An 11,308-nucleotide genomic window follows, 5' to 3' on the forward strand; every position below is an offset into this window, starting at 1 on the left:
ACTTTCTGCATCAAAATAGATTCTCTTCACCAAAAGGGAAAAGCAATAAAAGTGTCTTAACCTTCCGACTGTGTTACAATGGTTCAAGTTTTGTCGCACTGACTGGTACAAACTAGTTCTATTTTCGCTTTATCACAGACACTTACCACGAGAGGTAAAATAACGACATTATATAAGTACATCACATGTCGATCAAAGTCTGCCTTGCTTTTAAGTATGCAATTTTTATCTGTCTCGCATATGATATGCAAGGCTCGCCTAACGCACTGGTTCGCAGTTCTTCTGTTGTATGTTTACGTGGAATCTGTCGATGGACGACAGGAAGTTTCGTGACAAATTCATAGTGCCTTGGGCGGCAACTTCACCAGTATTTGGTGCACAATGAATGCCCAAGTTCTCAATGAAAGCAATTTTTGCAGCACCCACAAGGACAGAAGAAAGCTCATGAATAGTGAAGCAAATATGCTACGCTTCTACCTAAGATGAATTTTCACTATGGGTTGCTTGGCACGCTAAGTGCTTTGTGTGTAGCTATGCTGCCCCACCACTAAGTAGCATTCATTGTGCTATTGTGACATCTTCAGGTGGTAAGTAGGCCAATTTATATGCTTCTAAACATACCATTAGTTCGGAGAAAATATTTGAGGTGTTCATGTAGGGTTCGAAGGCCAACATGAGCAAGCCTGGCATAATCATGTCCACTAGCCGAACGCAGATTCGCCATTTTGGTTGGGACCGTGAGCGACCCGACAGAAGAAACGAGCTGGCCTCCTCGAACGGCTGCCCATTTATCAGGAATGGGGACAAGTAGACCGTGACGTGAAGACCCAGATAGTAGAACAGCGATTGTCTGTGTGACCAAAGAGACACGTCACATTTTGCGCTAAAGTGAGAAAATGATTAACAGCACCATAATTCAACAATAAATCTTGTTAAAGTAGTAGTACGATGTCCTCACTCACACTTTTGACGATAGGAGAGACTTCACTTTGACAATCTGCGCTGGATTTTTTACAGCCAGCATTGTGTCATCTCGCAGTCTGCGTTCCGATTTTGCGATTCTGTATATCATCTGCAAGCGCGTTCGCGCAAATTTTGAGTCACACTCGCAGCAGTACAGCCTTAAATGTAAGCTCTGCGTTACCGTTTTAAATGCGATGAGCTCCTTGAATGACTTTAGGGTGAAATTCCGCATTCGGTCGATGAATGGCAGCTCTCTCGAAGATGACTGCGAAAAAAGCGAAATGTCTCACATTTAACTCGCGTTATTTCCAGGAAAATGCTCCCACGACATTTTAAAGTGAGCGTATGAGTTGGCACTGTACAAATATTTCTATCAAAAGCTTTGCCATTGTTTAGTTTTGCACCTGCGAAAGTGCAACTAATTTCGAAAGTGCAACTAATCATCGTTGCTAAGTAATGTTAGAATACGCAAGTTGAACTAATCCCAACTGTTGTAGCTATTGCAGTCATACTGAGCCTCACTTTTTCCCTTTCGACAGGTGCTGCAACAATTCAAGGTACGGCAGTTGTTGACTGCGTTTGATTTTTATCATGTATTCTCACCAACGTGGACAGTTAGTTTGGGGTAGGACCTACAGTAAATGTAAGCTAGACTATTAGAAATGCGGCATGCCTGCTTTTCAACTTTGTGTACGCATGCCAGTCAGTCTTCCCTCGACATACGAGCGTCTTCGTGGTGGCCAACGGGATTCTATCTTTCGTAATCAAAATTTATTTTTTTATTATCAGGCACATATGAGAATATTTGTAGGGTCATTCAATGTTTCTGCATAAGCTCAATGACATCAAGGTGTATCTGAATGTGATAAGATTCAAGTACAATGGAGAAACACAAGTGCGAGAAATCACTGAATTGAGGGTACGTAGTTGAATGAAGCGTCCAGAGATTCTTGTTTTTTTTATGAGATGATGAACACTTGTGGGCGGAGCCTTCTTTTTTGTTATTATGCCGTAACGCACTACGCAGAAGCGGAGTAAAGCACTCTCTGTTTTATTGTATATCTGCTGTAATTTTCCGCCCCATACAACAAAACAAGGTGGAAAGGCAAATATTGTGGTGACGTTAGTGATTGGACGGCTTGTTCTTCACATATATTTTTTATTACCGGCTATCAACAGCGCGTGAAGAGCGTCACGATAACTAAGATGTCTCGCTTTTCATGTGAGTGTTCGCATGTGTGTCTCGAGTTATAATAACCATCACAGGTTCTTTTAACGCAAGATATTTATGAATCTAAACATATATCTTGGCGAATAGTGTTTTGGAAAGAGCTAATATGTAAACTTTGCATGCGCAAGCTTTACTATAGTCTAGGTGATCGTAAATGCTCGTTGTAGTTAAACTCGATCATTTATTAGCTTCTCCACCATTTAAAGTAAACCATCATTTTCAGTTATTTGTTGTGCACGCAAAAACACAAATTGTAAAAAAGAACCATGCTCTTGCGAGGTAGTTTTGAAGTCCTGCGCTGTTTGTGAGGCAGACAGTGCTACTGATATTTCTTCGTGTAGCGTAATGCTTAGCAGCCCCTCTCAATGATTCTCTCCGAAGAAACTGCTCTATTTATTTTCTTGCAGACAATTTATGTCATATTTTCAACAGAACAGCAGTATGTTTATTCACTTGAGCGCTCTTTTCAACATCATATAGATGACCCCTGCGCAGACGGTAGAAGCCTCTATTTTGTTAGTTTACAATACGACAGAGTACATCTCAGAAAGAGACTCGGTAAGAGGCTGGAGTAAGAATTACTGTTCTACCGCTGTATCAACGAACATAGAAGAGTGGTACGTTAAAGTGCGCATGCAAAACATTCCCCTGCATCGCATAAAGTCGTATTGCGATGGCAGGGCCAAAGAGCATAGCACTCTCTGGAGGCCTTTGTTTCATCATAGTGGACGTGTGCGCGCGTATGAACACACACACACACACACACACTCACACACACACACACACACACACACACACACACACACACACACACATACGCACGCACACACACACACACGCACACGCACGCACGCACGCACACACACACACACACAAACACACACACGTGCGGACCCATTACAGTAACGAAAAAGCTAAAAGCTAAGAGCAGAGAGAAAGAAATTAGAATAAGAGCGAAAGTTACGACGCGCAGGCCAATTGGAAAGTATGCCGTATTGACCGAGAATCATCGTAATTCAGTATGATCATTGGTGGCACTAAGCTCTACCGTGTGCTCTTTCACGACGATCGTGCAGAACGTTGCCAATTAGTTTGTCAAAAACAGTGGGATATATCCTCGTCTGTGTATGCATTCATTCTATGATTGCCTGAATATCTAAACACGCACAGTTTCATATCAACAAGTACTGTAACCATTGATGGGACCACTTTAAAGAAGACTGATGTCAATAGTTCTAAATCACAAGAGTGGGCACAGTACTGCGAGTTTGCCCACATCAACAGGTCACTTAGCCACATCCGATAATATTTTCCATCCAGATAGAGAATACGGCACTTACCACTGTGAACCTCAAATAAAATGGATTAAATATTTCATTCCAAGTGGCAAAACCACATACCTTGGCCATGTCGATTGCCACAAGCGCGACGGACATGCAGGCTTTGGTGCTGTTGTCTCGTTCTGCTGCAGAATGAACAATCTCCAAAAACTTGCAAGCAAGGAACGTAAACTTCTTTACGTTTTCATAGCTCGAGGCGTCTACGCGCTCAAGTAGCACGTCGGCTTCGTCGAGCTGTACAAGAAACAAGTGTCGGCATTAGCAGAAAATCTTTTCTAGAATAATTTGAACAACTTTCGTATTTCTATTGTGAGTGTCAGGTTTTGTTGTGCTGCTTTGGAAAATCGAAATGGAGAAAAATTCTACCACAAAATAAATGTGGTCAAAGAAAACGTGAGGGCCCGGAATCATTTATTGCTGAGGTATTGGCGCACCGGGGGTTTCACATCAGTGGGCGGGGTAAAAGTTATATGAGAGAACCCCTTTCTTTCTTGTTAGTTGAACACGGTACACAACACGCTTCCCAACAGACGAAAAACAGTACGTGATGGCTTGCTTGCTGCAATGAACTGGCTTCAATTCAGTGCCTTCGGGTGCAAATAACAGAAGTGAACAGTTCTTGGAATGTAATGTGACGAGCCGCCATTATTGACAAAACCTGCGTGACGATGGGCCCGCCTACTATAGTGACAATATAGGTGCGACTATTCACTCATTCATTTATTGGTACTGTCAGCGCTTTCTGAAGGAATGTTACAGTAGTGAAATAAACTCATATTTAAACAAAAACGTGCATAAGAAAAACACAAAAAGGAATCTTCGCTGCAGAAACACATATTGTTTCGCAACCCATATCAAAACACATATAACAGATATTTATAATTGCAAGTTCATTGTTATGTGGGGTTTAACGTCCTAAAACAACCATATGGATATGAGAGACGCTGTAGTCAAGGGCTCCGAAAGTTTCGACGACCTGGGCTTTTTTAAGTCTGAACAGACTGTCGTACAGCATTTTCACCTCTATCGAAAATGTAGCCGCCACAGCCGGGGTTCGATACCACGACCTGCAGGTCAGCAGCTGACTATTTTAGCTACTAGACCACCACGTCAGGGCTGTAATTGCAAGGTCATCAGTGAAACACAAGGAACAAAGCACCACTGCTGAAACACATATATTAAAGCACATAACACGTGAACTAAACATCATAGTCTAATTACATGATACGTAATTTATTCATGTCATCACAATCTTGGTGGATGAAACCAAAGTACACTGTGGAGTTTATAGCTTCTAAATAGTCAGCAAGTGATTTATTTGTCATGACCGGATCTTGCAATGAATTCCAGTGTGAAATCGCCCTTGGGAAGGCGTTGAACCTGAAATATTCATTAAGAGTACGAAGGAAACTATGCGATCCCCTCTCTTTAGGTCATCAGAGGATGAGGAGAGCGGTGGTTTAGTGGCTATGGTACTTTGCTGCTGACCCGCAAGGTGCAGGATCTATTCCCAGCTGTGGTGGCTGTAATTTCGATAGAGGCGAAAACTCCATAGGCCCTTGTGCTCAGATTTCGGTGCATGTTAAAGAACCTGAAGTGGTCGAAATTTCCGGAGTGGCCGCCCGGAGTGGCCGGAGTGGAAATTTCGACCACTCCGGAGTGGCCGGAGTGGTCGAAATTTCCGGAGGGGTTGGAGTGGCCGCCCACCCTACAACCTTTACGTGCAGATTTATGGGCAAGGTTTCATTCAGATAACGAACACGCTTGTTGATCCAGACATGTTTGCGCAAACACTGAAAGAAAAACAATTTTGCAAGGACGATCACAATATCAGCCGGCAGCACTGTGTTCATCCAACGAGTATCAAGAAAAAAAAAAGCTTTCACTGAAAGGTAAATTATTTTCATCGAGGTTCTGTAGTGCTTCTCTCAGCACAACGATCGCGTTTCTCTCACGTAAGTTGTACAATTGTAAAAACTCCCCCAAGCGACTACAGAGTACAATGTACATGTATATGAAGGTTAGATAAGATAGATTTTTTTTTTCAGAAAACAAGTAACAAGTGTACATGTGTCGTGTCTTGGAGGGTGACAAAAAGGCATGAATGCCTGACCGAGTGTCAAACCCCAATCTACACATAACTAAAACAACAGAGGCCGTTACGAGAGCATAGATTAATACTTACACAACATTATATATGCGATACTTATTTAGTAATGCACATACAAGATTAATACGATTACACAAGTGCACTTGAGACCTATGAGAGCAGAAGAGAAACGCAAATGCAGATTGCAGCGCAAACAAAACAGGAATAAAACAAAGAATCTTATTTGTAATGATAAAAAAATATAAAACTATCTTTCTCTTAAAGCATTTTGTGTGCATATTTTCTTGTACCATATTGATAACGCTTAGATGATGATTTAGGAATTCTACTGTTACGTAAGATTGTTTATGCATGCCATAGTTAGCCCGTGTAAAACCTTTGTCATACAAGGTTGTTCTAGGTTCGTGATTGTGTCGCTTGGACAGAAATTATCGAGGAAAGTTATCCTGGAATAAATTTATTTTCTGAAATATTGTAAGGCATATCTTCGTTTTTTAATATGTGTTGCATTGTTAATGTAAAATTTGCCTTGAAAACTGGCGGCGAGGGAGTTATATAAGGTACATTTGAAATAACTCTCAGATTACGTTTTTTTTAAATATGTAGCGTATTATTATTTGTTTTTTTGTTGTTGTTCCCCTTACAGGTAGGCAGTATTGTTAATAAGAATGAATTGGTGCGTATTGTAGTTTACTTTCTAAGCACCGTGCCAGGAGTTGTTTTACTCTACTCTATACGTATTCATCGTGAGGTGCATCTTGCAACACAATTACCAAGGGCAGACCAGTTGAGATTTTCTTTTAAATAAAGCTAAAACTTTGTGTATTTACACGCTCAATAATTTCACCTCGGAATTTTCACTGTACGTCATTTTTGATAGTTCTTTTTGTGAGCGAAAATATATTTTAGGTTTTATTAGTATTTATTTCCAGCTGATTTACAGTGCCACATTTGGACAAACTATGGAGCCATTTATTAGCCAGGGACTGAAGATGGTCAAATTTATTACCCGAAAAATACTTTAGTGTTATCAGCGTAAAGTAATATAACAGGTGTGAATGAAACATTTCTTATATCACATATATATATATATATATATATATATATATATATTAAAAAGCAGTGGTCCAACAATAAAAGCTTGAGGAACGCCATATTTGAGTTCCCTCAACACTTATTTTGAATTGTCGATGTCTGTTTACTGGTAGCGGTTTGTCAAATTAGGTCAAGAGCGAGTCCACTAATACCATATTCGTTTAATTTTGTTATTAGGATGTGATGCTTAATATAGTCAAAAGCCATTTCAAAGTTAAGAAATATCCCCGGAAAACACATGTCTTTTAAACTCTGAATGACTTTTTTTTACACTTGTAAGTGCCATTTCACTAGACATTCCTTTCTGAAAGCTGTACTGGTTATCTCTGTGTATACAAGTTTCAGCGAAGAATTTTGTATTTATTATATTATACAATCGTTCAAAAACTTTTCAAAATATTGGTAATGCCGAGATCAGTCTGTGGTTGATCATATCATTCCTATCAGCTCCTTAAATATAACTGTTACTTTTGCGATATGTAGTTTATCAGGAAAGACACGTGAAGACAAAATGAGGTTACATATGTGTGATAAAGGATCGGTGAGGTGGTCGACAGCAGCATTTATTGGCTCGGCTTTTATCTTATCATCGCCAAAGGTGAACGCAATAATTAGTTTCAGTATTTGAGATATAATCTTGTTTTCTGTTGTTGGCTCCATGAAAAGAGACTTGAAAAGCTACGCATAATGCATGACTTGTAGGTATGATAGTGAAAGATTTAGCTTACCGATGCTCCACTTTTTAAAAGTGTTCAATAAACTTCTTAGATAAAGATACCCCTGAATATGCAATTTCTTCACCAACAATTTCGCCGACGCTCATTTATTCTCCTGAATGTCTTCCGAGGCTGGGTTCCCATCCGAGAAAATTCCTTCTTCATGTATCGTGACGTACGATTAACAAGGGCTACAAAACTGTTGTTACGGCCGAAACGGATCTCAATAAACAGAAGCTTCACAAATGTTTATCTGATTTTATAGGTAAAGAACCACTTTGTATTCAAGCATCCCGAATAAAGAAAATAGTTACATGCATTTCAAGATGTAAATGTGCGTCACAGTGCACAACATATGATTGAGCAGCTGAACAGATTTTCTAACAACACCAGGCGCTGTTGTTGCTCTTCGGATGTTATTTCTTTTCCTTGACGCAAGCCTAAAAGGTGCCGAAGCAATCTCTTTTAACTGTGGAGTCTTTTTCTGTGTGCTAAATTCCTGCAATTTTACCCAAGTTTTAATAATGAAGTTCTGACTCTGGAGTAGGCAACAATAACGAGTTGACGTGAGGGTTGGCGTCCGCATGTCCACCACCTGCAAGCGAGAAATCCCGCGTCCACTGGTGACTGCTTCAAAGAAGCGAAATGTCGTAATCAGCAATTGTCGCATGGCTGGCAAATGGCTAATGCCTATATTCGAGTATCCGGCACGGAGACCAGTTGAGCCTTACTTGAGTTCGGATGGAAAAAAATTGCAGAAACGAAATTGTTGCCTGCACGGTACTGTGGCTCGAGGGGCATCAGATGTACACTTCGGGTTCACGGTGTTCATAACCGTAATCTGAGATTTTGACATAAACTTTATTCGGCCTTTATGGCATATATAGTACATAGCCTGGAACTGGCTATGTATCAACGGAAGATTGCTGCGTTTAGTGTGGCGAAAGTATATGTTGAAAATAGTCGCATGATTCATGTTACGTAATTGAATATCCCTAATTATACTTACCGCTAATATCGTGGTATTCATGTGTTCTGCATTCGATCGCAAAGCGACTGAGAAGAGCGGTGCGATGCCCAAGCCGAGGAACACGCTCGCTGCTGCGGTCAAGACATCTTCCGCTGACGGTGAGGACACCTTGCCTAAGTCGAGCCCGAACAATGTCAATGTTTGAACCAAGTCGTCACTGCTTGCTGAGGCTGGGACAGAGGATTGAAGAACTAAGTTTTGTAAACGTACAACAACACACCAAGGTTCACTGCAAGTTAAAGGCTGTTACAAAATTTCTTCCGTACGTTTACTGAAGCAGGCCTCTTACGTACAAAAGAAAAAAAAGAACACATGCGCATACCAAGTGGTACATAACGATACCAATAACCCCACTTTTCAACTGCAATGTTCCGCATTTTTCATATTCTGCCAATGAAGACTGACTGACTAGACATAACAAAGCGATTGTGCAAGCGACAAAGAGCTTGGGCAAATTGGTATGGATCCATTAGGAGGCATTCAAAGCGCATTTGAGATTAGAAAAGGGAGCTTCTGTGGTGTAACTTACCCCTCCATATTTTATGGAAAACCTAAAGCATGTCTATACTACTACTACTACTACTACTACTACTACTACTACTACTACTACTACTACTACTACTACTACTACTACGACTACTACTATAAACAATAATATTAATAATAATATAAATATTATTAATAATAATATTATTACTATTGTAAAAATATTGCATATATTGTGAGCGCAGTCAATGACTCTTCTTTATCGATTAAACGGGTAATCATCATATGTATACCTTCCTTATTTGTAGATACCATCATCAGTGTGTGTAAGCTCAAGCTCGTTCTGTTGGCGCCTTCGGCAAAAGCGAGATATGCGGCCCCTAATATATCCGCAATAACAACAGATTTGGCGATGTGGACGCGGCATGCATGGTGTAATACGGCTGCGGACACATTCAGGAGACACTGAAGCCATAGGTATATGCCCAACAGGTGTAGCCGGTGGGACAGTGGTCGCTTGTTTGGATTCGGCGGAACAAGGTAGACGTGACGGGGGCGCCATCTCTTGCCTAATGATGTCCCGAAAGTTGGAGCTTAGGCTAAAGGAGACGGTGGAGCGCCGGAAGAGCAGCGCCCATGAAGCTCCTCACGAATGATGTCGTGGACCAGGGCACGGATGTCGAGGGCCGCAGAAAGACGAATGTCCAAGGCATCATAGCAGATACGACTCGACTAAAGTTCATCAAGTTTCTGGCAAATGGTGATGACATCGTGAGTCGTGGTGGAATTTCACGACGCAAGGGCGTTGAATGCGGTGGTATTTATGCCTTTCATAATATGGCGTATTAGTCGCTTTGGGGCATAAATGAGTTCACGCGCTTGCACAAGGCTAGAATGTCCACAATATACGAGAAGTATGATTCACACGCCAGTTGAATGCGCTCAGCAAGCTTCTTCGTTACTGCCTCTGCACGAACAACGGGGCACCAAAAATGTGACGAAGCTTTTGTGCGAACGTGTCTCAGTCGGAAGATCTTGGAGAGAGTTACAAAACCAAGTTTTCGTAACATCAGTCATGTAGAAAGGGGATAATACGTAACAGGTGCAGGGTATCCCACCTGTTCAACTCTCTGACAAGGTCGTAGGTGTGCAGCCATTCTTTAACGTCGTCACCTTTGAGACCGGAGAACACTAGTAAATCAAGGTGGTAGCTTTGGATGACCTGAGAATTGCATGACGAACACTTTCGTCAGCCTCAACTGCCTACTCTAACGTGGCTTTCATTACCGTCATTGGCCTGAAAAATCGCGTGTGCAATTACACCAGCTACATTTCTTTGTTCATACCTAATACCTTGGTTGACACGCATCAGTAGAGATGAATTACTGAGCATAGCAATCCAAAGCTGAGCAGTTTGCCAAGAGCATCACCTTGTGCACTGCTCGCAATTATTTCTGAGGGTTTTGTTTTTTCTTAGGGCGGTATCTAGAAGTAGGTTCAGGGCCTAGAAGTTTTAAAAAGGAGGCGTGAGGTCTGACCAAATTTTACTTATGTTTGGATGCACTGTTGGATGTGCGAGGGTGTAATTATGCACATGTAAAATCCGATAGTTCCTGGCGAGGAGTGGCGGTGGAGAGAATGTATAAACCCTTCTTGGTGGCTACGCGAAAGTGACAAGACAAACAGTGGGAAGAGTAATTTTGAGTTCGGTGGGGCTTAGATTGTAACCGGAACAACCAGTAGTACCATTAAGGCACTGCGTCATCAGCAGATAAGAACCACAGGCACTGTAGTGTACGTCGATAACATGGAACCACGTACCATTTTGCATGCAAGCTTCGTAAGTTCTCGAGAGTGGAGCCATCGTTGATGATCCAGCTGTGGGGCAATACAAATGAACTGCATTAGGCCAAGTTTGCGTTTTGCAAGCGTATGTTATTGCCGTGTATTCTATACCTTCATTGAGTGTTGTCGTGAAATGGCACAATTTATTTTCACATTATTAGTCACTGTAGTGTTTTGGGGTCCAGGACACCATGATGCTAAGATCAGAGATGCAGAACGAGGCTCCGAAAGTCTCGACTGCCGTGGGATGTTTATCGTGTGCCCATAGGTAAGGACACGTGCTTGAAACCCTTTGCGACCACCGAGGCTGCCATGCGACCCCCCAGGCTGACATTCGATCCCGGGACCTCTGTTCATATATTGGCAGTGATACTTCTCTCTTGAGTATAAGTGAGCTAAGAAAGAGTCTGCCATGCAGCTGTTCGTAGATTCAAAGGTTGCGCACAATACGCAATACGTTTCATCAGCACACACTGAATCCACTCATAAACG

At 41.6% G+C, this 11,308-nt stretch overlaps 1 protein-coding gene across 1 annotated transcript in view; it reads right to left on the reverse strand.

Annotated features, from left to right (window-relative positions):
• Positions 1-958: 958 nt before the first annotated feature.
• The window catches only part of LOC142765645 (uncharacterized), an 18,036-nt gene continuing 7,686 nt past the window's right edge, over positions 959-11,308 (reverse strand). Inside the window, exons 2-4 of the mRNA XM_075866988.1 lie at positions 3,595-3,768; positions 1,145-1,228; positions 959-1,072 (exon numbers count right to left, since the gene is read on the reverse strand). Of these exons, the coding sequence (XP_075723103.1) occupies positions 959-1,072; positions 1,145-1,228; positions 3,595-3,768 (372 nt within the window). The remainder of the gene's footprint in view (positions 1,073-1,144; positions 1,229-3,594; positions 3,769-11,308) is intronic.

This window comes from Rhipicephalus microplus, chromosome 1, assembly GCF_043290135.1.
Source record: "Rhipicephalus microplus isolate Deutch F79 chromosome 1, USDA_Rmic, whole genome shotgun sequence".
In the NCBI taxonomy this organism is placed as follows: domain Eukaryota; kingdom Metazoa; phylum Arthropoda; class Arachnida; order Ixodida; family Ixodidae; genus Rhipicephalus; species Rhipicephalus microplus.